Raw genomic sequence first — 23,710 nt, 5'->3', positions numbered from 1 at the left:
AGGTTGCCACACTACAATGACATTCTATCACTCATTCTCGAAGGCCGACGCCAAGGCCAGGCCTGACGGGCGTCAACACTGACGCTGACACGGACAACCATGGCAGAGCATCCCAGCATCAAGTAACATATTGTGGCGTTGCGGAGGTATATGGAGTTTTTTGGCGTCGCATTACTGTTGTTTAGGATCTCAATTTGGGCCAAGTTGCCGGCTCTATAGAAAGTCGCAGATATCGAGTATAAAAAGAAAATCAAACCCACTTGGGAGACGTTCATGCGTGTCTCACCCAGCCGCCGCGGGCCAATGTTTCCCTGGCGATCGACAATGGGAGTGTCCTGACTTCTCCAGTCGTCCTCATAAGAAAGTACAATAAATATACAAAAGTGACCGTCAGTGTTGCACAATACAGTATTTCACGAAACATATTACACAGGTCAACAGTAGCATTTTACTTTTTATATTCTTATTCTTTTCCCTTCGTCTCCATGCTGTCTTCTCACAACATGATTAGTACACTATCGTCATGCTCTAGGATACCAAGGATGTCTTCGTGGCTGGACTGCTTCCACTGTCCCTGCACACCTGCAACGCCCTCCTTTGTCGTGTCCCGGGGAGGCAGTCGGATGACGGGCCCGCCGGTCGAGACGAAGAAGACGAGGGCGGCAAGCTTGAGGGCTACCAGCTTCTGGAGAGGCCGGACGTGGAGCTTGGTGGTGAAGAAGAGCAGCCCGCAGAAGAGCCGGGCAAAGCGCATCTTCTCGCTGTGAAGAGGGGAAGGGCCGTCGTCGTGGTGTCCTGGAAGTTGTGGCAAGGTCTTGTTTGCTGCGATATTCCACAGCAACGATGACAACAGCAGCACCGACAGGACAAGAGGAGGCGAGGGTAAGGGTGGGGGGTTACACGAACCCTTTATAGACTCCAGGGAACAATACGTTTGTGTCGTCGTTCAGGTGTTTAGGAGTACTGCCGTTGTGTTCTTTGTGCATGTTGCTTTCTCTTCTTCTGTTGTTATGTAGCTAGCTCTTTGTCTTCGTTGGGGGGTTGGCGGATCATCATCATAGCCATTGGGCGAAGGATTCAGAGATGCGTGCTCTTATAGCGCTTTGTCACTGAAAAGTGCGCGAAAAAAGGCAAACCCGCGATTGATTTAAGCTTTGACTTCAAAGCGCATGGGGTTGAGCACTCACTGCTACAGTGACAGCGAGGAAAATTGGTGCGCATATGATTTGGCCTTGAAATGGTCGAGGCGAGCATTTTTATTAATATCGTAGCTGAGCTAGCTTACCAGTGGTGTTGCTTGTGCGGGTGTCATGAAAGTATACGAGCCAACCCCCTATTCTGACTTGCATCGAAATCAAGTAAGGGGTAACTCGTATAATATTTCACATTTGACTCGGGGACTATCTTATGGATGTCGGCGCGACAACTGTACATACGGCCTTTTACTTCTTTTGCGGCACCATCCTCTTGACATCTTCGACATCGATGCGAAAACGCGGCTCGCGCTTTTGAGCTTCAGCGGGGACCCATCTTGGGTGAGCTCACGGACGCCCTTGCTCGAAAATGAGTGATAGGGCTTAAAAGTCATGGCTTCAACGGAGTCGAGATCGTTCTCAGGAAGACCCCAAAACCCTTTGAAAATCAAAATTATACCACTATCTGATAAAACTATGTATTTCGATTTATTCGTGTCGAACATTTGGTGTCGCCCAATGCATCAGTAAAAGATGTGTAGGTATCTGCTACATAATGCAGGAACATGCCTTTGCGGACCCGGCAAGACGGGGTTAGTTACTGAGTCACGCCGGTCGAAAGCCATATTCTCCAAAATGCCAACGGGTGTGGCTCCCCGGTGTTCTGGCTGGCTTGCGCGGCCGAGACCAAAGCCAGCTGCTGCAGAATGAAAACTCTTCCACCAGCAAACAAAAGACTGGATGCCGCGCATCTAGGTATTGACGTATGTAATAGTTAGGGATTGACATGTAGCATTGGAAGGACGTGCGGGTCGATTATGTGTAGCTGTGCCGTCATCGGACGTTGCCCCACCCCCACCTTCTGTAGACTTTTGATCGCGGGCCAGCTTCGTGAATCTCAACCTATACAAGACCCTGATCGTCAACTACTTTTACTATCTGCCATTGATAAAAGACCGTATAGTCAAATCATTCAAGATGGCTTCCCAAAAGTCAGTGAAAGCTCCTGCATCCTCCCGGAGAAGAAAATATGGAGAAATATGTACTGACTTGGCGTGTCTGTGCTATCGTGTAGGGTGTTGATGCTCGGCGCCGGTTTCGTCACCCGACCGACCCTGGATATCCTCTCTGAGCAGGGCGTTGCTGTGACTGTTGGTACGAAACCCTTCCTCTTCCTTCTGAGCGGAGTGACAAACGTCAAAGGACCCTGTTGTTGACCATCGCACACACAGCCTGCCGAACTCTGGAGTCCGCCAAGGCTCTCTCAGCCGGCGTCAAGACTGCCACCCCCATCTCGCTCGATGTCACCAACGACGATGCCCTCGACGCCGAGGTCGCCAAGCACGACCTCGTCATCAGCTTGATCCCCTACACCTTCCACGCCACCGTCATCAAGTCGGCCATCCGCCAGAAGAAGCACGTCGTCACGACCAGCTACGTCTCCCCCGCCATGATGGAGCTTGACCAGCAGTGCAAGGACGCCGGCATCACCGTCATGAACGAGATCGGCCTGGACCCCGGTGTTGATCACTTGTGTAAGAGCCCCCGCAACCGCGGTTCCGAGAGTGCAAGTATGCAGCAATGCTGACTCACTGATCCCCTTCAGATGCCGTCAAGACCATCGACGAGGTCCACAAGGAGGGCGGAAAGATCCTTTCCTTCCTGTCGTACTGCGGTGGTCTGCCGGCCCCTGAGAGCTCTGGAAACCCTCTGGGTTACAAGTTCTCCTGGTCGCCGCGTGGTGTGCTGCTGGCTCTGCGAAACCCCGCTAGCTTCTACCAAGATGGAAAGGTTGCCAATGTGGCAGGCCCTGGTAAGAGGACCTCTAGCCGCGTAGCGGCATATACCCCCAAGTGGCAACGCTAACAATGCATTTCCAAAGACCTGATGGCTACTGCCAAGCCATACCACATCTACCCTGGTAAGCAGTCCCAGTCTGTGTAAATGAGGCTATGCTTTGGTGCCAATTGGTTTGATTTTGGTCGACAATTAACACCGACTCAAGGATTCGCTACCGTTGCGTACCCCAACAGAGACTCTACCCCCTACAAGGAGCGTTACAACATCCCTGAGGCCCAGACCATTGTCCGGTAAGTTGATGGGATCACACAGATCTTTCTTTTGCCCGTAGCTAACACGTTGAAAGTGGTACTCTGAGATACGCTGGCTTCCCTGAGTTCGTCAAGTGCCTTGTCGACATGAACTTCCTGAAGGACGAGGAGCAGAGCTGCTGCAAGGAGCCCGCTGCTTGGAAGGAAGTAACCAAGACTATTATCGGTGCCTCAGCGTCGGACGAGAAGACTCTGATCGACACCATCTCCTCCAAGACGAACTTCAAGGACAACCAGCAGCGCGACCATATCCTGGGCGGCCTTCGCTGGCTCGGTCTCTTCTCTGACGAGAAGGTGAGCTCTATACCCAAACCCTTTCTCCCCACGGGGTTCAAGTTACCGCGGGAAGTAAACCATTAGCACACTTTACTAACACTGCGATGTCCGAAGACCATCCCCCGAGGAAACCCGCTGGATACCCTCTGCGCCACTCTCGAGAAGAAGATGCAATACGGTGAGGGAGAGCGCGACATTGTCATGTAAGTAAGAAGTTTCCAATGCTCATGACGTATACTAATATTACGTAGTCTGCAACACAAGTTCGAGGTCGAGTTGAAGGACGGAACCAACCAGACGAGAACCTCGACTCTTGTCGAATACGGTAGCACCGACCCCAGCGGCTACTCGGCTATGGCCAAGCTTGGTAGGCATTTGTATTCATCTAATCGCTATTTGGAAACCTGCTAATTGTCTGTAGTCGGCGTTCCTTGCGCAGTCGCCGTTCAGCAAGTCCTGAACGGAACTCTCTCCGAGAAGGGTGTCCTCGCTCCCATGAACAGCAAGATCAACGATCCCTTGATCAAGGAGCTCAAGGAGGTAAGTGACTCCCACCAGATGGCGTTATTACACTGGCTGACTTTTGCTCGATATAGAAGTACGGCATCTTCTGCAAGGAGGAGATTGTTGGCTAGATATGTAGAAATCCACGAGGGAAGAAAAAAAGGGGGCGCCATAGAACAAAATGAAATCAAAATACCGGACATGGACCATTTAAGTGACGTGAATCTGCAATCCACTATTGGCAGCTTTAGTGCCGTGCATTCCATCTACGTGTTTTGCTCAACCTCTGCGGTCGCAGTATCAGCGAGCTGCTGCTGCTGGTCAAATATAGGTCCGAAGGAGGGGAACTGGAGTGTTCTGTCCAGTCTTCTCGGGATAGCCCAGAACCCAACTGCGCGACCAGCCGCGTCGGGCATCTTGTGGACGCCCTCGAGCTCCTCGTGGTCTTTCTCCTCGCTGCCGACGTTATGCTGAAGGATATGCATCTCCCAGCGCTGTACCTTGAGGCGGTGGCTACTTGGGTAGGTGAACACTAAAATTCGATTTTGGTCCGTTTTGAACTAAAGGTTGTATGAGACGGGTCAGAAAGAGCCCGGCAAGTGATTGTCTGGATTTAGGGGTCTGTAATAACGTTGGTTCCCTTTGACTTACCTGGATAGACGTGACCCGGTTGTTTCGCAGGATGCCAATGTTCATTCGTGATAGCTGTTCTCCTTCATTCAGGGTCTCGGTAACCGGCTTCTCCCCGGGAACGCCAAGGGACAGCACTCGCCCCGAACGAAAAATGAACGACAGCGCTGCGGGCTCGCTGGTCATCCACTTGAAGGTCATCTGGATAGACTCCAGAGGGTCGTCGGCGCCATCGGCGGTCTTCTCCCTCAGGAAAACCTGCTCTCGCACCGCCCACTCGGGTACTTGTCGATTCAGGGGACCGAAGAGGAGTTCCCGATGGGCTACGTCGGCTTGGTAGCGAGACATCACTCGGACGTGGTCCCACTGGTAGTTGCAGCCCCAGGCTATGGCGTCGAGTCTCTCGTAAGGAGTCTCCCGGAAACAAAGACGGACGTCCCCTTCGGCCGGCCGAAGAATGACTTCCATGGTCGCCCCCTTGGAAGTGGTGATGCAGACCCCGCTCAAGGGGCCGAACTTGACCCGGTTGAAGCGGTTGTTAGCATGGTGAAAAGTGACGATTTCCACGGGGCGCTCGTCGTCCCCGCTGATCTCTAGCGATTTGTACTCGGAGATCCATTGCCCGACCACGACGGGCGAAGCCGATCCCTCGTATTCCAGTCTGAGTCCCGATACATGGTGCGCTTCCCGCGAATACCCGGCCCCTCCGACAGAAACCCGGATTCTGCGCAGGCCTGACAGACTTGCGGATGTAAACGCAAAGCCGCCGCTGTGGGCCAAGAGTTCCTTGGCTGAATAGAGCATCGAAGTGATGATTGTGTCCCATGGGTTTTTGCAGAGGGCAATGTCGCCCATCGACGAATCTCGGTTGGCCTTGTCCGCGGGAATACCAAGGACGGAGAAGTCCCGAAAGTGACCCGAAGGTGAACTGTGGAGGCTGAAGAAGGAGGTGAAGACTTTGCCGGGGGGCGCCCTCCTGTTGGTGTAGAACAGTTTGTCCTTGGGTAAGTGTTCGCCATGTAAGCCAAAGGCGATGGATCTATTCGCAGTGGTTGAGAGGGAAAGTCGTTGGATGGTATCGTGGGACGGGGAGTATGCAGTGTCCGCCTGGCAGATCCTCTCGCCTTCCGGCCCGGAGATGGAGAACGACTGCACGATACAGTGCAACTTCGTCCCGTTTCGCAGGGTATAGAATTTGCGACCAAATGTTCTCTCGCTTCCGTCCGCGTAAACGAAGGACATACCGAGGAATACTTGGGGGAACGTGCCCATGAAGACGTTCACCTGCGTCAAGAGTCCTAGCAGCCGACCATCCTCGCCGCCAAAGTCCATGGCGGTACAGAGGTTGAAGGTCTGTTGGGTAGTAGCATAGTCGTGCTGCCACTCAACTCGACACTTTGGCGAGGCCGGGGTCCACACCGGAGCGACACGGGTAGCTTCTGTCGAGGACGGTGATTCAGTGGCGGGTTGCGATCCAAACAGCTCCAAGCAGACAATCTTGCACGCATCAAGCCCAACCACGAAACCAACATCTTGAAGCCTCTTGCCGACCTCCAGTTCGGAAACGCCGCTATCAACATCAGTACAGTCATCAAACTGGCCTACGATGCGAGACCTGGGAGACTCATTGCTCCGCGTTTGGAAGGAAAGGCCGATGATCCCGGATATCGTTATGTGGAACGATATCATATCTATCTCGTCAAGAGAGTCTATATAAACGACCTGTTCGTTCAGGTGATCGATGAAGCCGGCTCTCGAATATTCCGAATACTCCCCAGATTCCTTTGTCAGAACTCGTAGGCCACAGACGTACTGTTCATCCGCCAGCGGTATGAAGGAAACTCCCAGCCTGAGAGTCTGGTTTGATGCTTTGGGGAAGCCAAGGTACTGTTTCTCAAACAGGCGAGATCCTGCGGCTAGCTGGGGGGTCGTGGATTGCGTGAACTCGAGGGTCACATTTGAAGAGACGCTACCTAGGGAGGATAACTCCTCAGGGACGCGAGGGGGCCTTCCAAGATATGGCGACCTAGCTATCTTGCCCATGTTCCGGAGGCGTAAGCTCAAAGCCGGGGTGATATGTCGTAAGACTTTCCAGGTACGTCGGCGATTCATGAAGCCGGGGTAATTCAGGAAGTTCTTGAGCATGCCCCGGGCCTTTTGATACAGTTGACGCCAATTGATTGGCCCCGGTGGTAGATGATCCTCTCTCAGGGCGAATGCAAATGCCATCTCTGCGTCATCGTCGAACCGCGATGCCCAGAATCTCTGTGACAGAAGGGATGGTGATGTGTATGCGGCCACATATTTGGAAGCAAGTCGCAAGTTACAGACAGCACTCGAAGGCAGGCTTGACAGGATCAACATGACAATTTCACTCGGTAGTCGACTGAACATATCTGTTTCTCCATCTTCCGCCCCTTGGATGCCCGTATATGAGGTGCCAGGTAGTGAGTCTACCTATTGATTCTCGATGTTAGTTTTCCTTTCTTTCATAAACAAATAGGGGACTCTAGCAAGGGATACACATTCACTGGAATAAGGAGTAAACAGAACAACCGCCGGAATGGGAAAACGAATTAACACCGAAAGTCGCTTACCAGGTGATCCACGTCAAAGTCGAACTCATCGTCTGGATCCTGTAATATGTAGAACAAATCGGAGCCGAAAATCGTCGCGATGGGGTCCTGTGCCCATGTATCCTGAAAGCGGAACTTCAGTGCGCCCCCGTAGTCGTGCCCCGGAAGCAACCCCCCGAAAGGTTGGCCGGGGTATTGTACAGAATGGCGAACAGGTGGCGGGCGATGGTCTTGGTGGGAAACCTCGCCTCCGGATCCACGATGTGCCTCACAAGCTTCCAGCAGAAGTCGTGCAGCGCATAGCACCAGTACTGCTGGAAGCCGGCGTTGTGCAGGTCGTGGACGGCCAGCTGTGCCGCGGGGTCCTTGTAGGACGTGCTCTCGTCCGCGTCGGCGCAGATCTGCCGGTGGGCGTTGAGATAGCCGACGCCCGTGACATAGGGGTCATGGACGTATGCTCGTGCTCGGATCGCCCGGATAGTGGCATTCCAGCGGAGCTCGCTATCGTCGGCCGTGTCACCGTCGTGGACCTCCACTTGGACACCGCAGAGGGCACAGTATATGTCACTCATTGCGGTTGTACTTTGCGGACTAGGTAATTGCTTTCAACGCAGTGGAAGCAAGATCCGTCAATAGCGTTCAGGCAAATGTGCTCTTTATGTGCTGTACGCAGAAGATAAAATCTTCATTCATCAAAAACAGAGGCAGCTGCGGTTTTGGCCATAGCATGTGTTAACGAGGGGGCGAGGTGCAGATCTTAAGGTAGGTAGGTATTCTAACGCCGGGAACTTGGTGATTACATGAAGGCCCAACAAAGTAACGACTGGCAATGTTCAAACGAAGAGGAGAGTGCAATTGGCCAAAACAATTGCGGCCATATGGTGGAAAGTAGAAGACTTGTTTATCTCTAGGAACACACCGGTTATGGAGGATTTTATAACACTGGATGCATGTGGTAATTCTCGAGTAACGTTAGAAGAATGATTACAGGTAAGCAAGCCGGCATCAATTTGGTGGTTGCCTGTGGCTCCACTGTATTACATCTTACACGCAGCTAACCTCCCCTAAGATCTTCACCTTTCTTTTGCACGTCTCGGTATTTGGTGTTTTATCTGGTTGTTTTCAGGCCGGCTTTCGAGTGATTTCCGAATTCCGTACCTGCTACTGTACACACGTCTGCCAGGTTTTGATATACGTGAGTGGTACTGATGAGCTCAATGCAGCTACCGCTGGTCGTCCGTGTTTCAGTTCACCCTTGCCACTGTCCAATGAAAGATGATTTCATGCTCTAGATGTCAGACAGAATAGGACAGAACGTGTATAATCAGCTACAATTTCCTTCGTCATCTATAAGAGTGATCTCTAAGGTCGTCCCTCGGCGAATCACCCACGGCCATATTCTCTAAGCCTATTTCGTTTCTTGAACCAAGTCTCCAACGAAAGCCAGCCTATTCCTTTGGGGATCGACGACTCTGGCGTACTCCAAGAGCAGTCGCCACACATACAGGAGCATATCGTCTCTGCGCAAGACCTGACCCGCCCACCTGCTGCTCTCCTCCGCTATCCGTCGGCCCTCCGCATCATGGCCCTCGAGGAAGAACTCCATGATCGCGTATATGTCCATGAAGGTGTTGTCAATGGGCACAAAATGCACCCACGGGACCAGGCGGTCGTCGTGCCACTCAGTGTACACCGTCGCCTTCAGGGGGCAGCTCGTGCTTCGCAGAAAGCCGCGCCAGCGGCCGCTAAACGAGTTCCCGTCGATGTCAGGTAGATACTTGTAGGCGTACTGCTCCTTCATCGGCTTCGGCTTGACCACATTCAGGAAGCGGCTCGAGTAGCTGCAGGTGCGCACACGCTTATTATTACTGTCCATCTCCCCAGGGCTGCACATGAGGTCGGTAAACCCGACGTCGGCATGCGTTGCCAGCCAGCTGGCCATGAACCTATTTCTTCGCGCACTAATGTTGTACACATTGGGCGGAAGAAGCGTGAACGTAGGAGCTGCGGCTTCGTCGGCGGCTAGGACCTTTTGCAACGTTGTGCCATTCATCATCTGCACCCAGCGGTGGCGCTGATAGTGCCACCAGTTGTCGATTTTGTTACGGCCACCGCTGGCTATTCCACGCCACATAAACCCTTCCATCTTGTCCTCCCAAGGCCCACCAATTCCCCTGCCTCCTGAATACCGTTTATCGTTGGTGAGATAAACGGCACCGGGGATTAGTATGTCGTTGTTCTGCGGTAACTTGGAGCCGCCAAAAATAGGCAAAAGCTCGTGGGTCGTTGACATGCTGATACTCTCGACGAAGGTTGCGTGTAGGCCGCGGAGGTGAGGCTGCACGCATGCATCCTGTGAGGCCGTGAAGTTCTGCACGAACCCCTTGTAGGTGTATGCTTCGATAGGTGCCCTGGGATAAATCTCCTTGATCGAGCTGTTGGATGAGGACATGCCTGGGACATTGCGGGAGTCGCTGTTAGGTGGGCATGTGGCGCGTACATGGTCCCAGTATTTGTGTGCTTCGCCGCCAATCCAATGAGGGTCATATGTCTCCGGGCGAGAGTCGATGTCGGCATAGCCGGTGTAAGTCGAGACCGCTTCTGATACTGCGAAGAGGTCTCTCGTCCTTCGTTCCTTGTCTGTGTATTCGTTGATTATCTCCCAAGGCACTAACACTCGTGTTTCGTCCATGACGTTTATAGCCATGTCGAGGTCCGGTAGGTGCCCGATTTCTTTCACCAATTTGGTCCATATCTGCATCCATTGGTTGCCTCGTTCGGGGTCTTCTGAGATTAAGGTGACTTTGCCGTTGCGGATGCGGATCATCTCGGGCTGCGTATGGGCGCGACGGCGAAGCTCCGGTTGATCGAGTCCCCAAAGGGGGTTGATGTCATGATAGATGCGGTCGAAAAAGTCCTCGACAACGATTGCGTCCCTCTTTTGCGCGGCCTTGAACCACTCCTCAAATCCGGGAGGCGGGTGTCGACCTCGCCTCTCCCTGTAACGACCGGCAGCTGCTTCAATGGTGTTAGAACGTGCCGCCTGGAGCCGGGCGAGCTTTTCGTGGCCCTCTTTGATCAAGTCCAAGATCGGATGCCCATTGTCAATCCAGGGGGACAGCGATGCCTTCGGTATCGAGACTTGACCAGCTCGCCTATAGAGGACGACCTCGAATGCAATGATCGTCGCTATGCACACGATGCCTGCATACTTTAAGAGCTGGCTACCGGGGTGACGCATCATGGCCACGCTCTTCGTGCATACTGGGAAGCTGGCCAAAGTGATTTTTCAAGCAACTGAATAGGTACTGAAAAGAAACTGCCTCAACCTGTTGCAACCCAGGTGATTATGCGATTAAGCACTACACGTGTATGGATTCTTAAAAAAGGAAGCGGAATAGAGCTTGGGGGGAGAGAGAGGAAAGAGCTGACGGTGCTCACATATCTACATTGGTACACAAACACAAGACGAGCGGATGACGAGCGGTTCGCAACACGTGTAACCCACGTAAGATTTTCATTCCCATGAACGCAACGCAAAGCCCACAGGACAGGCTCAAATGTTTCCAGGCCCTCTTCACGGTGCACTTGTTTGTATTGGGCCCGGAAATGTTTGCAGCGTGAAGGCATTTTACTCAGTGACTTTGGCCCCTATGGCCCTTGCCCCTATGTAAGGGCTCCTGCCCGGCACGGAACACATGATTGGCAACTGGAGTGATATTCGCTCCTTCCTTTAGATATCTACCTGCCCGAGCTGCTAGATCATGCTTGGCCATCCAGACAGAACGCAACAAACACTGCAGGTGTGTATTCGTTCCTCGGCGGCGATTCTGTCATCGCGGGAATTTGCAACCTGTCAGTGAATCTGCTGGACCGGCATTCTGCTTTTTTTTTCCTTGCAAATGCCTCCTCATTCTTTCTACTGCACGCAAATCATTGTCCCCGGGTTTTGATCAGTATGTGTGGAACCGGTATTTGTTGACTGTCTGACTTGTACACCAATACACGTAGCAAGTGTAATTTTGCCTTTACATAGAGGCGGCTACACGATCCGTCAAGGCTGGATTTGATACAGAAGTCAAAAACGGAAATGCCCTGATGCTATTTAGACTCGGGCGGTTCAGTGTGCTAGCTTCAGGGGGCGATTGACACTAGTCTAGATCCAAATCCTCATGAAGTTACCTAACCCAGCAGGATCTGCCCGCGTATAAGTTATGTATGTAGGTAAGATATCTACTTACCCATACCTCCCTGTGCATAACCACTGTAAATTAGTCCAGCAACCTGTCTGTACAATCTCTCCCCAGAAGATACGATATGAAAGCCTTAGCCAGGTCGTGTCAGCCCAATAGCCGCTGCACTGCAAAGCCACGATCCTCATTTCACGGGCGTTAGCATCGCGCGCTAGGCGACACTATACGATCAAACTACCCAGTCAAGACGGCTGGAAGCCCTGACGTGGAAGATTATTGTTGATCACTTACCCAGCCATTCGGGATGGCTTATCGAGATACGTTGGCCTGTCGCTTCCGTTCAGCTGAAATGCGGTCCTGCTGGCGGTAGGAAATTTTCGAACTTACTCGAGGTGGTTGCCCAGTCCGTCCGGATTTCAGACGACGTGCTCTGCCATTTGCCGTAAAGCACGCATGGAGTAACAGTGTGGTTTTTCCAGTTTCTGCAAATTGAATGTGTTATTCTGACATTATTGCTCAACTCCCAAAGCCCATATCGGTTCCCGAAACATACTACAACTAATGGCATCCCAATCCTCTCATTCACAGGTGCAGACTGTCGAGGTCGAAACAGGTCTCGACGACACGCGCACGGAAGGTAAGCGACTTTCGGTGTTTATTCCTTCCTATTCTAGTGTTTATTCCACGTTAGTCCAGTGTCTCACGAGGGAAAGAGGAACCGTTTATTCGAGAAATTCCCATTATTCCCTCTTGAGACATCCTGTTCTCTCCAAAAAGAGTAAATGCTAACGCCGAGAGTCGATAGGTCGCAGCGCGCCTGGGCCTGGACTGAGTGAAAGGGTCAGGATTGAGAGTTGCAAGGCCTATCTTGTGGACTTTGATACAGCAAAGAAATTAACCCCTTGGCGCGAGATCCTACAAGGCCCTGAGGTACTGGAGACGGAGCTGCGCTACAGGTCCCGGATAAGCACCAACTGCAGGTACAAAACCAAATGCATCATCGTCGTTCACGGCTTACCCGCGGATTATGTTGAGGTCTTGAAAGGCTCTTCGTTGCTGGAGGCCAACGCGGTCGACTCTATGTCAAGAAGACGACCATCACGATCTCTCAAGAAAACATGGAATCAGTACCTCTGCTACGAGTACCCCGTACAGCTGGCGGACAAACTGTATGATGCTTCGAGATCATCACAAGACCTGAGTCTGTCCTATCGTTCTTCGTCGTTTGATCTGTTGGATGATCCTCCAAGGTACAGGAGTTCAGAATCAGACCGGGAAGTCGCGATATGTCGCGCTACGCTACGAGTAAACCCGAAATTTGACTCTGAGCCATACGGTAAGTGCTGTAGTGAGATGTTATGGTAGTCTTCTCATACTGACTTTCATAGTCTTGTTCTTGGAGCGGCAGCGAGTTTCGTCCAACGTTGGAAAAAATATGGAGGAGAAATCTATGACAAAGTCATGCGCTTGCAACGACAATACGCATCCCGAGGAAGAAGCAAGCCTAGAACACCGGATTTGGGAATTCCTGAAAGAGAGCGACATCATGTTGAAAGACTCCGACGTGGATGAGTATAACTCCCACCTCCAGACTTGCTTTGCGAAATGCGTATACGCTTGCTGGGCCGAATTTCTCGACACACTGACCCTGGAAGATGACGTGCAGGGCTACACGAACCTACTCCAACAATGCCAGCGGTCGTTAGAACGAAATATGGATGCAGAAACAACTCTTAAGGGGGTTAACTCTTCCGGAGCAGACTGGCGGGAGCTTTTGGATAGACTGGAACGCAGAGTCCGGCTTGCTGTACACTTGCGCCCGGCAGCAATCATTCAAATGCCAGCCGCCCCAGTACAACCACCAAGCGCACCACAACTAGAAGTGGTCGAGGGTGGTAGCAAGCCAAAGGAGGAAGCCTCGAGTCCTGAAGCGGAAGAGAACAAACGGAGCCTGGACCGCGTGGCGTATCTCGGTGGCGTTCTTCTACCCATGACCATCGTGTCGGGAATTCTCGCTATGGGCGACACGTTCGGGCCTACTGGTGACATGTTCTACGTTTTTTGGGCCACGGCGATTCCTATAACCCTGCTGACCCTGGCCATTATCTACGCCGACTCCATCCGGCGTGTCGAGGTCTGGATCGAAGAAGCGCAGAGCACCTACGATCCCGCGGCGGCCGCATCCGGCATGCTTCTGGGCATGAAGAAAAAGAAGCCGCTACAGCCGGGGACGGCGACTCCCGACTTGGAGCAGGCGGTCCCGTACAGCGAGACGGTCCCCATCGACTATAGCGTACCCGAGACAGCGACGACCAGAATCGGCGAGCCCGTCACGTATGCGGCCGAAGAACCGGTCATCGTCGCACAGCCGGAGGGGCAGACTGGTGGCGATGGGGAGCCGCCGCGCGTCTGGGTGAAGGAGGAGCTGGGTTGGCTCGGTGCCTGCAAGACGATTCTGGGAATATACAAGCTGCAAGAGATGAAGAAGCGACCTTGGCACTTACACACACACGAAGACGGCAACAACCACAGCCACACCGTTAGAGCAGAAGCCGTTAGAGCTAGACTTAGAGGCGCACATCATAGACAGAGGCCAGAGGATTCGACTGCATAATTCGGACATGAATAAGGCGGGTATAATCCGATGAATAGAGGACAAGACGGGGGGAGGGAGAACACTGCGAGACTGTGGCCCAAAGGCTATGCGAAACAGTTGGTAGTCGTAGTATGCAGGTACATTAGGTTGTTATTTGATCGTCGCGTGGTCTTCATAGGGTTCCACGACCTGGTGGTGTATATACATAAGTCGTTATGTGGGACTCTATACCTGGGTCGCTTGCTTATTTCCAAGCTATAATGCAATGTGATGGCACACCCCGCCACCGGCCGTCATGAGAGGGAGATTTTTTTTTGTACACCGACGTGACCCAACGCCAACCGCCAAACAGGCCGTCATAATAATAGTACAGGGCTATTCGCACATGATGATTTCATATCTGTGTGTTTCTCGTCGCATTTATTGGTTCTTGACCACGCCGACCTTGGCAGCCCGCAGCACGCGGCCGTTGAGCTTGAAGCCCTTCTGCTGCACGTGGAAGACGGTGTTGTCCTCCTTGTCGGGCATGGGCGTCATGAAGGTGGCCTCATGCTCGTTGGGGTTGAACTTGTCGCCCTCGGGGTCGAAGCGCTCCAGGCCGTGCTTGGCCAGAGTCGACATCATGATGCCGTCGGTCATCTTGACACCCTCGTAGAAGCTCTTGAGGTCCTCGTTCACGGACTCGCCCTCCTTCAGGGCCTTGAGTTTCTCCTCGCCCATAGTCAGAGCGCGGTCCAGGTTGTCGACGCTGTCGACGAGGTCCTTGGCGAACTTTTGAATCGCAAAGTCCCGGGCGGACTTCATGTCCCTCGTTGTCCGGTCCTGCAGGTTGCGGAAATCGGCGACGGAGCGCAGGCATTTGTCCTATGTTCGAGATCAACTATTCCGGTCCAATGTAGTTAACGGGAGAGGAGCTGTCGCTCTTACCTTCCACTCGGTGGCCTCCTTGTCCTTGGCTTCTAACTTCTTCTTGAGCTCGGCCTCGGCGCTCGATGGTGCTTCGGCTTCTTTGGCCTCGGAAGATGCAGTCGCCTCGCCCTCCTTCTTCTCTGCTGGCTCAGCCTTATCGCTGTACCATCTTGACCTGGGTGCCAAAGCAACGGTCCTTAACGGCGCCGGAGCAAACTGGGATCGGAAAATAGGTGTTTGCGCAGCAAATCTCGAGCTAGAGCGCAGAGCTCTTGTGGATGTGGAAACTGCTTGCTTGAACATGGTAATTACTGTGGTGTGGAGGGGTTTCGGGCGTTGAGGTGGTGCTGAGGCTTGAAACGACGTCGTCGCGTGCGTGGAGGTTGAGGCCGGCTGTTGGTGGGAGTGGGTGATTTGGGTGGTGGTACTCAAGCTGGATGACGAGCTATCAGTCCGGCTTCTGAAATTTTTGGCAACCACAGCTACATCGGCGGCATTCGGGATGGTCCACCAGAGCTTGTGTCAAAGTATCCAGGTACCTTTACTTAAAGATTTGGCAGGTAGGCCGACAATCCACAATTTATTAGGTACTGCCAACCCCGAGCCGCCTCATGGTATCAAATCGCAGATTCTCCGCTCCAAACCAACTTGCGACTTCTCGAGATACGTCAAACACGGCCGGCTTCCCAGAATATCGATGTCAATTTATCTCGTCCAACTTAACATTATGCCCTAGCTGCACCTCGCTGGAACCGCGTCTCAATCCCCATTTCGGGGTTGGAGACCGGGCTTCCCGTCCAAGTGGACCAACTGCCGCAAATCGCAACAGCGATCAACTGGCAGCCTTTCAACGACGCTAGAGCCAGCCGCCGGAGGACCGTGCATTCAGACTTCTGGCTGTCTGGTTGTTCGGCCTGGTCGATTTTAGTAATTCGCTGCATTCCATCTTGGCCTTTATTGTTAACGCCCTCGACCTCGACCTTTTCCGAAATCAAAGCTGCTTCCGAGCAAGCCAGGCCTTGATACATTTTCGCCGACACCCGAATCAGAAATCTGCAGTTACTCCCATAGATCAACACAAATCCGATACAGCACTTTATTCATTCATCACCCACGCCTTCCACTGTTAAACCGAAACCGCCACGCGCGTCGCGCAGTCCCGACCGCCGCCATGGAGTACGACACAATGATGATGGACAATGAGTCCTTGGGTCCATCCGTCAAGATCTCAGAAGTATGTTGTCGCATGGCAGAGGCATCGCGCTTCAAACCTGCAGTGAAGCTGACCAGCATCTCACTTGTTTATAGGCCGATGCGATCCATGTGAACTTCGAGCTGAACAACGTTGATCTCTCCTTCGCCAACTCGCTGCGACGTATTATTCAAGCCGAGGTCGCCACTGTCGCTATCGATCTCGTCAACTTTGCTGCCAACTCCTCCGTCCTCGCCGACGAGTTCATCGCGCATCGCCTCGGTCTTATTCCCCTCGACTCCCGCGGCGCCGATCAGATGCTGTACTCGCGTGACTGCGACTGCGACCAATCCTGCGGCAAATGCAGCATAACTCTGACCCTTCACGCAAGCTGCACATCCGACGAGGTGATGAAGGTCTACGCGCGCGACCTGCTCGTTGGTGCAGACCGACCGAACGTCCACGTTGGCAACCCCGTGATTACGGATCCCGAGGGCCTGGGCCCGCTGATTTGCAAGCTGCGCAAGGGGCAGGAGCTGAACATTCAATGCGTCGCAAAGAAGGGTATCGCGAAGGAGCATGCAAAATGGTCGCCTTGTTCTGCAGTGGGCTTTGAATATGACCCCCACAACAAGCTACATCACCTGGACCTTTGGTATGAAAAGGATATCGCGTCGGAATGGTATGGAATTCTCTATTCTTGTGAAACCTTTTATTCCACTCAGACCATGCTGACAACCGAACAGGCCCAAGAGCAAGTATGCCGATGAGGAGGAGCCAGCACAAGAGGGTGAGCCATTCGACTACGATGCTGTGCCGGCAAGATTTTACTACGAGGTCGAGGGCGTGGGCAGTATCGATCCCGATGCAATCGTGCAAACAGGCATCAAAGAGATACAAACAAAACTTGCGTCCCTGATCCACGGCTTGACAGGAAATGATGGCATGAACGACATTTACGACGGCCCTCGAAGTCCCGACGCCGACATGGATGGGGGAGCAGGGTGGCAGACATCTTATGGTAACGCACCTGACCAAGGCTGGGGTGGAGGCACTACGTATGGTGGCCAGACTTCGTACGGTGCCGATCAGAACGGTTGGTGATCAAGGTCTGTTGACACGAAGGAAACACTTTATGCATTGGACAGGAGTAAGTTGACTTAGCAGCCGAATCGATGAGCCAGTCCCGCTGGATTCGCTGCTGTGTAAAACATGAACAGGGGCACACACGTGAGGTAAGACAAAAAATAGAGGGCCTCTGAGATATGGGGCGTGGGGCATGTAACAAAACCAACAGAAGTAGCTGTCAAGCTGAAGCCTGATCTACCTGTTGCATGCAGACAAATTCAATTGCTTGCTGGGACGACTACCTGCACATGGCGCCGTTGAACGCATGGTGGCAGGTCGGATCCAGAGGAAAACACTTGGTCTAGAGCAGCAAGTGGGATATAATAAAAATAAATCTCGGACTATGAACCGGTTCAAAGTGGCCCCTGAGTTTTGCGCCTTTGATGCAATATAAAACAACCGCCCATCAACCAACGCCAACATCCCTTGCGGAGAGGAGTAAATCAGCTGTCAAAACAGACTCCTGGTATATCCTCCGCTTCTCTATAAAATGCCGTCTAAAGTTGCCATAGTCTACTACAGTGTATGCGGAAAACAAAACATAACACACAACTATGCAGGGTCTGGAATGCCCATAATACGTCTGTAGGCCTTGCGGTGTGCTTCTAAGAACATGAATGTACAGATAGTTTGCCTGTAGAGCACATTAGTGAAACGAAGCGAGGTGTAAAGAGAGGGCTAGCAACTTACGGTCCCAACCGCAGGAAACTCGGGACCCAGCCCTTGAACATCCAGGTCACGCCCTCCTTGGCGTAGATCTCGGACAGCAGGCTGACCATGCCCTGCTTGCCCGTGGCGCTCATGACGCGGCTCTTGATGACGTCGACGGGGGAGCAGACGGTGGTGGCGACGAAGCCGGCCAGCAGGCTCGAGGCGAAGTGGGTGGTGGTGGTGTCGCCCATGGGGGTGTTCTGGATGAGGAGGCCCTTGAAGGTGTCGTAGCTGGCGAGCTGGCTGGCGTTCATGAGGGCGGCGCGCACGCTGTTGGGCCAGACACCGCGGAACCACGACTTGGGCCCCTCGTCGCGCAGCATGCGGAACATGCCGTCCAGGCCGTGCTTGTAGTGGCGGCGCTGCTCGGGGGCCAGGGCCCGGTCCTGCTGCATGCGCACATTGGTCACGTCGGCGGCGTTGCCCGAGATGCCGCCCAGGAAGCCCGAGAAGGTCGAAAGGCCGATCAGCAGCGGCAGCGACGGCTTCTTGTCTTTGGGCGCGTACCGCTGCTTGAGCTCCTCGTAGATGCCGAAGCGCACCGTCGAGTAGGTGATCTGGCGCAGCAGCGAGGCCGAGAGGCCGCTGTAGAGGCCGATTATGCGCTCATTGCGTATTATGTAGCCAATCGTGCCGGTCATGTTCTTGGGCGCATCGCCGGAGCGCAGCTGTAGGCGAACCTTGACTGTTGGGAGGGTGAGGGACTCGTATTAGCCCAGGCGCGCGTTCCTTGGCCTATCGCAACAACGGCCCCCGAGGTTGCCTGGCTTGGGGGGAACAGGAGAGGGGGACTTACCGAGATCCAGAGGATGTGTGACGCAGGCCGCCATGGCGCTGGCACTGCCGCCGAACCAGAAGGGGTAGTACACAGGCGGGGGAAGGGGCTTCTTCTGCCTCTTGGGTTTATCTGCGGCCAGTGCCCGTGCCGAGCCCTCGGGGACGGCGACTGCGTCGTGCGAGACCATCTTCTGTGTCGTGCAGATGTTCGGCTGCATTCACTTGTTTTGCGCACAATATCTCGTGGTAACCAGCCTTTAAAGTGATCGTGTGCCGCTCGCTCGGTCTTTCGTGCTACCAGTAGCTCGATCGGCACATGTCTCTCAATCGAGTTGTGTGAGGGTCCAAAGCGATCGCCAAAAGTCGGAGGTTTTCTTAATGAGATAAGAGTCCACAGATGCCTGGAGAAGAATACAGTTCGGGAATTGGGAGGAAGAGGGACACTTCTGACACTACGAGAGCCGGGCACAAGGGACTTTGGATCTTTAGGAACAGCCGAGGGCAACGATTTACAGTAATGGCATTAGAAAGCAAGTAGACCCACGATGATGAATGATTCCGATGAACCGGGCGTAATTTTTTGAGCGGCCGCCCGAGGATGCGGTAAGGCGGGACGCGGTTTTGACAGGGGGCGATCAAAGTTGGCTCCACTCAGTACATGTCCAGCCCAGAAAGCCTGGAAATCCAGCATTGATTGAAGCACAGGCAGTCTACCTCACCTATCCAGTGCCGCTGACATCATCACGCAGTCTGGACTTCTGGCGCACTGGCGGACTGACTGCGAGACTGCGAGACTGGCTTGGGAACGCTGCGGCTGATATCGAAAACTGAATCAAGAGGTAGAAATTCCGGCTCTCTCATTGGTCTCTATGTTTCATGTGCGCGTGCTATGACCGATAACACCGAAGACGCGGGATGAATTGATACCTACCTGCATGTATGTATGTACCTGACAGAAGTGGCTAGTACATGCACCAGACTCAATTCACTTTGCCGTTGAATTCAACATGCGAGATCCACTCAAAGTTTTTGAGCTTCAAGGGCTGGCTCCGAGGTCGCGTCCGTCTTTGCGACAACGTCGCATGTCGTAAAACTCCAGCCCAACATGTGGACAACCAGGTTCACCGCGGCCCATACCTGCATTGGAAGGAGGGCTCTCAGGAGCGTAGGTGGTCTTGGGACGCCTTCGGCTCTGCGAATAGGCCAACGGAGCTGGTATTCTTCTGGTGCGTTGGGCCCAATTGCTGCTTCTTGAAATCGAAAACCCGTCGATAGTTCTCTAGCTCTGACAAGCAAGCACTCACAAGCCCCGAGTCCGGCAACTCCCCAGGAGTCCAAGGCGGAAGCCAAGGTCGAGATCAATGGCAGCAAGTACAAGACAGACTCTTGGTTTAACACACCACCCAACATAATAGCAAATGTTCCTAGGCGTCTGCATCTCCAAAAGGACCACCCTGTGTATATTACCCGCCAAATCATCGAATCCGTCTTCCCGGGGCCCACGTACAAATACCACAATACCTTCAATCCCGTCGTCACAACACAGCAGAACTTTGACTCGTTAGGCTTTCCTAAGGACCATCCAGGACGAGCCAAGACGGACACCTACTATATCAACGAGTCGACCCTGCTGCGCACTCACACATCCGCCCACCAAGCAGATACGTTCCGCGCGAACCTCTCCCCAGGCTACCTCATTAGCGCCGACGTCTACCGCCGCGATGAAGTGGACAGGAGCCATTACCCCGTCTTCCACCAGATGGAAGGCGCTCACAGCTGGGACCGGAACAGCGTTCCCAATGGGGACGTCGCGGCCGCCGTCTGGTCGGACGTAGAAAAACTGCCGACTCACGACACCAAAGTCGAGGACCCCAATCCCCCTTTCCACGCGGAGCGGAACCCGCTCCAGTCGGACCATCACTCGGCAGCCGAGGCCGAGGCGATTGGTGCCCATCTGAAGCGCAGCCTGGAGCTCATGGTCGTTGAGATCTTCACCCGCGCCAAGGCCGCCGCTAAGAAGGCCGACCCGAACTTTGTCGACGAGCCGCTGAAGGTGCGCTGGGTCGAGGCATACTTCCCCTTCACGAGTCCCTCGTGGGAGCTCGAGGTCTACTACGCCGGAGACTGGCTTGAGGTTCTGGGGTGTGGTGTTGTACAGCAGAGTCTGTATATTAATGCGGGCGTGCCGAACCAACTGGGCTGGGCCTTCGGTATAGGCTTGGAGCGCATCGCCATGCTGCTCTTCAACATTCCCGACATCCGTCTGTTCTGGTCGCGGGACGAGCGCTTCCTGAACCAATTCGCCGGGGTGTCGGACAACCTGGACACGCTCAAGCGCTTCGTCCCGTTCTCCAAGTACCCCGGGTGCCCCAAGGACGTGTCGTTCTGGCTCAAGGCCACCTCGTCGGCCGGCGGCAACGCCAAGCAGGCGAACAAGCACGACTTCCACGAGAACGACGTAATGGAGATCGTGCGCGGCATTGCGGGCGACGTCGTCGAGGACGTGAAGCTCGTCGACCAGTTCACGCACCCCAAGAGCGGCCGCAAGAGCATGTGCTACCGCATCAACTACCGCAGCTTGGAGCGCACGCTGACGAATGCCGAGACGAACGACATGCACGACCGTGTCACCAAGGCTTTGGTCGACGAGCTTGGCGTTGAAATTCGGTAAGGCATAGGCGCTATAGGTGTCATGTATAGATAGTGTCTGCAAAATCCAGGCACAAACATCCAGACAGTTAGACAAGAAAAGAATGACGAACGCAGCTCTTGGCCGCATATGCCAATTCGAAGCTCCTGGAAGAAATTACATCAGGTTGACAGTGAACACCTGTATCCCATGTGGCCATGTAATTCTCTGTACAAATTGATATGGCTATAACAGCTACATACCATTTAGGGGGCAACAAACCTCATACGATAAACATCATCTCGACTTGCACATTGTGAAGAGCTCACGATGCCTGGCTCTAATGCTTTCGTCTTGTAAGACAGTTTCTCTCAACTACTAGGTATGAACAGGCGAATATTGCAATGACACATATCTATTGAACATACTATCAGCCTAAGGAGGATGTTCATCACATTCGGTATGTCACTGCATGCAAGATAGAGTAGTCACGATGTCAAATGCCTCGGGCAGAATACCAGCCGAACATTCTGCAAGGGGCTCAGCTTTGGTCAGTCCCGTGAGCTGTTGGTGCACCTACTATCGCCGGCTTCGTTGTTTTCCGGACTAAGACTCCCACGGTTGGAATCGGCTCACCGGTGAGCCCGTCTACATCTCCTACCTCTTTTCGCGCACATTCACCATCGCCAGAAAGATGGCTAGGCAGCGAAGAGTCGAGTGGTTTTTCTCAACCACGACAGCCATCTAGGCTTCTTTCTCTTTACCTTGGGTCATCTGCTTGCTCCGCCTCAATAAGCGGCCGGCGAACCCTTGGACAGCTGAGGAGCAATCTCTTTCTCCGTCAATAGCGCTGACCAGCTTATGGGTTGTGAGTGTTTTTTTGGGCCACAGAGGAACAACATCCAACATCGTGTAAGGTCCTTACGCCGCCCCCATTGTGGGTGCAGTTCTGACAATGCCTGGCACGACGACGTACGTTTTACGGCACAGCCGCCGCGTAGCGCGTAGATTGATTGCGTTCGCTCGTTCGTCATGGATAATCCTCCGCCATCGTAACGGCAGACACCAACCAATCTTCTTGGTCCTTCTCCGTTTTCTGTCGTGGCTGTTCATCCCAGAAAAGGCCCCAACGTCCCCTTCGGATCAATCTTAATAGGAACCCCTTCGACAACCGGAAGGTGCGGGATGCAGTGTCGACAGCCCCAATTGCGGAGAGAGCGCTTGGTACGGCCGGCGATGCATGCGGGCGCCAAGTATCGTCTGCATTGTTGTCCTAGGTTGCCCACGTCAATAGATGGCCATTGGCGATGCAAGAAGAGAGGAAAGCCAAATGCGGAGACGCTGAATTGGACGATGACTTGGCGTCTGAACTTGCTTAGTGGTAATGCATAGGCGCAAGTCATGCAATCTTGAACCTTTAGAAGTGGTGAAGCTATTATGCGGGGAGGTCACGATTTCCGTGTGTTGTTTTGGACGAGTCTTGGAGAAGGTGGCTCATCAACCTCACTAAAGCCAAGCCCTCGACACGAAATGCCTCAATTACTTTGGGGTTTCAGTCCTTTGCTCCTGACGCAGTGACGATCCCCCGTCTATCGCGCCAAACCAGTAAACCTTGCCAAGATACCAGCCTTCCTCCATTAATCAACAGATATACGCTCATTATGCCTGGTCGACTGTCTACATGTGGATATTGGAGTGTTATGTAAGCGTTGGCGGCAGGTATAACTTTAGTTGGCCTACTTGTACGTGCAGAGCCAGGGTTGTCAACGGCACTCCTAGGGGGTTGATGCAAGACAAGAGAGGAGGGAGAGAGGCTATAGATTACCGGAATAGGAAGGCAACAAAGGTAGGTTAATAGGGACTGCGGGCCTTTCATCTACGGCTTTTACGGCTGGGGTTCGGGAGATAGGACCCATTCCGACCCGGGGTCAACCATCTTATCAAGGTACGCCGGTGGGCTCTAACCGAGCAAAACGTGTCGATTCATGGAGTGCCTGGCGTTAGAGAAAGAAGAAGAAGAAAGAAAAAGAGACCAACCACGATCGCCTAGCAACATTGAAGTCGGACGGTGCAAGACATTACTCGTAAGACGTGAGGTGCCTGGCACTGCCCGGGTCAAGAGGCAATACTGAGGAGGCCAAGCAAATGGTCAGGTAATGGCTTTACGTGGGTTTGCGGCTTTGCCAGGAACGACTCCATGCCTGTCGCGGTGGAGTGCATCCATGTATGTGGGAATATGCTGTCTGGGCATCTGTCTGGAGGAGGGATCAGTAGAGGGATGAGGA

The 23,710-nt window shown here is 53.4% G+C and overlaps 10 protein-coding genes across 10 annotated transcripts; 4 read left to right on the top strand and 6 right to left on the bottom strand.

The window, feature by feature from the left end:
- Positions 1 to 496: 496 nt before the first annotated feature.
- On the bottom strand, positions 497 to 1,254 carry PG985_009200 (uncharacterized protein; the record flags this gene model as incomplete). Its single annotated transcript, XM_066828968.1, has 2 exons — positions 497 to 795; positions 1,188 to 1,254. The coding sequence occupies 2 exons, from the start codon at positions 1,252 to 1,254 to the stop codon at positions 497 to 499; spliced, it is 366 nt and encodes a 121-aa protein (XP_066683880.1).
- A 917-nt stretch (positions 1,255 to 2,171) lies between these two features.
- Positions 2,172 to 4,215, top strand: PG985_009199 (saccharopine dehydrogenase; the record flags this gene model as incomplete). The annotated part of the gene is made up of 11 exons (XM_066828967.1): positions 2,172 to 2,185; positions 2,269 to 2,348; positions 2,426 to 2,728; positions 2,800 to 3,006; positions 3,076 to 3,114; positions 3,199 to 3,283; positions 3,340 to 3,598; positions 3,695 to 3,783; positions 3,832 to 3,947; positions 4,002 to 4,120; positions 4,177 to 4,215. 11 exons carry the CDS (start codon positions 2,172 to 2,174, stop codon positions 4,213 to 4,215), a joined length of 1,350 nt encoding a protein of 449 aa, XP_066683879.1.
- Positions 4,216 to 4,350: 135 nt separating this feature from the next.
- PG985_009198 (uncharacterized protein) lies at positions 4,351 to 7,862 on the bottom strand (the record flags this gene model as incomplete). The annotated part of the gene is made up of 4 exons (XM_066828966.1): positions 4,351 to 4,644; positions 4,736 to 7,171; positions 7,312 to 7,413; positions 7,563 to 7,862. 4 exons carry the CDS (start codon positions 7,860 to 7,862, stop codon positions 4,351 to 4,353), a joined length of 3,132 nt encoding a protein of 1,043 aa, XP_066683878.1.
- Positions 7,863 to 8,698: 836 nt separating this feature from the next.
- On the bottom strand, positions 8,699 to 10,531 carry PG985_009197 (uncharacterized protein; the record flags this gene model as incomplete). The annotated part of the gene is made up of 1 exon (XM_066828965.1): positions 8,699 to 10,531. One exon carries the CDS (start codon positions 10,529 to 10,531, stop codon positions 8,699 to 8,701), a length of 1,833 nt encoding a protein of 610 aa, XP_066683877.1.
- A 2,032-nt stretch (positions 10,532 to 12,563) lies between these two features.
- On the top strand, positions 12,564 to 14,097 carry PG985_009196 (cysteine protease; the record flags this gene model as incomplete). The annotated part of the gene is made up of 2 exons (XM_066828964.1): positions 12,564 to 12,819; positions 12,872 to 14,097. 2 exons carry the CDS (start codon positions 12,564 to 12,566, stop codon positions 14,095 to 14,097), a joined length of 1,482 nt encoding a protein of 493 aa, XP_066683876.1.
- Positions 14,098 to 14,499: 402 nt separating this feature from the next.
- On the bottom strand, positions 14,500 to 15,291 carry PG985_009195 (mitochondrial co-chaperone GrpE; the record flags this gene model as incomplete). The annotated part of the gene is made up of 2 exons (XM_066828963.1): positions 14,500 to 14,943; positions 15,007 to 15,291. The coding sequence occupies 2 exons, from the start codon at positions 15,289 to 15,291 to the stop codon at positions 14,500 to 14,502; spliced, it is 729 nt and encodes a 242-aa protein (XP_066683875.1).
- A 422-nt stretch (positions 15,292 to 15,713) lies between these two features.
- Positions 15,714 to 16,016, bottom strand: PG985_009194 (uncharacterized protein; the record flags this gene model as incomplete). The annotated part of the gene is made up of 1 exon (XM_066828962.1): positions 15,714 to 16,016. The coding sequence occupies one exon, from the start codon at positions 16,014 to 16,016 to the stop codon at positions 15,714 to 15,716; it is 303 nt and encodes a 100-aa protein (XP_066683874.1).
- Positions 16,017 to 16,159: 143 nt separating this feature from the next.
- On the top strand, positions 16,160 to 17,284 carry PG985_009193 (insert subdomain of RNA polymerase alpha subunit; the record flags this gene model as incomplete). The annotated part of the gene is made up of 3 exons (XM_066828961.1): positions 16,160 to 16,222; positions 16,297 to 16,862; positions 16,927 to 17,284. 3 exons carry the CDS (start codon positions 16,160 to 16,162, stop codon positions 17,282 to 17,284), a joined length of 987 nt encoding a protein of 328 aa, XP_066683873.1.
- A 576-nt stretch (positions 17,285 to 17,860) lies between these two features.
- On the bottom strand, positions 17,861 to 18,984 carry PG985_009192 (uncharacterized protein; the record flags this gene model as incomplete). Its single annotated transcript, XM_066828960.1, has 3 exons — positions 17,861 to 17,942; positions 17,999 to 18,704; positions 18,816 to 18,984. 3 exons carry the CDS (start codon positions 18,982 to 18,984, stop codon positions 17,861 to 17,863), a joined length of 957 nt encoding a protein of 318 aa, XP_066683872.1.
- Positions 18,985 to 19,901: 917 nt separating this feature from the next.
- PG985_009191 (phenylalanyl-tRNA synthetase mitochondrial precursor) lies at positions 19,902 to 21,467 on the top strand (the record flags this gene model as incomplete). The annotated part of the gene is made up of 2 exons (XM_066828959.1): positions 19,902 to 20,022; positions 20,080 to 21,467. The coding sequence occupies 2 exons, from the start codon at positions 19,902 to 19,904 to the stop codon at positions 21,465 to 21,467; spliced, it is 1,509 nt and encodes a 502-aa protein (XP_066683871.1).
- Positions 21,468 to 23,710: the final 2,243 nt, after the last annotated feature.

Source organism: Apiospora marii, assembly GCF_038362585.1.
Source record: "Apiospora marii strain CBS 49790 chromosome Unknown utg000005l_segment0_segment0, whole genome shotgun sequence".
Lineage (NCBI taxonomy): Eukaryota > Fungi > Ascomycota > Sordariomycetes > Amphisphaeriales > Apiosporaceae > Apiospora > Apiospora marii.
The sequence above is the reverse complement of the archived record's forward strand: the minus strand, read 5'-3'. Positions and strand labels throughout refer to the sequence as shown.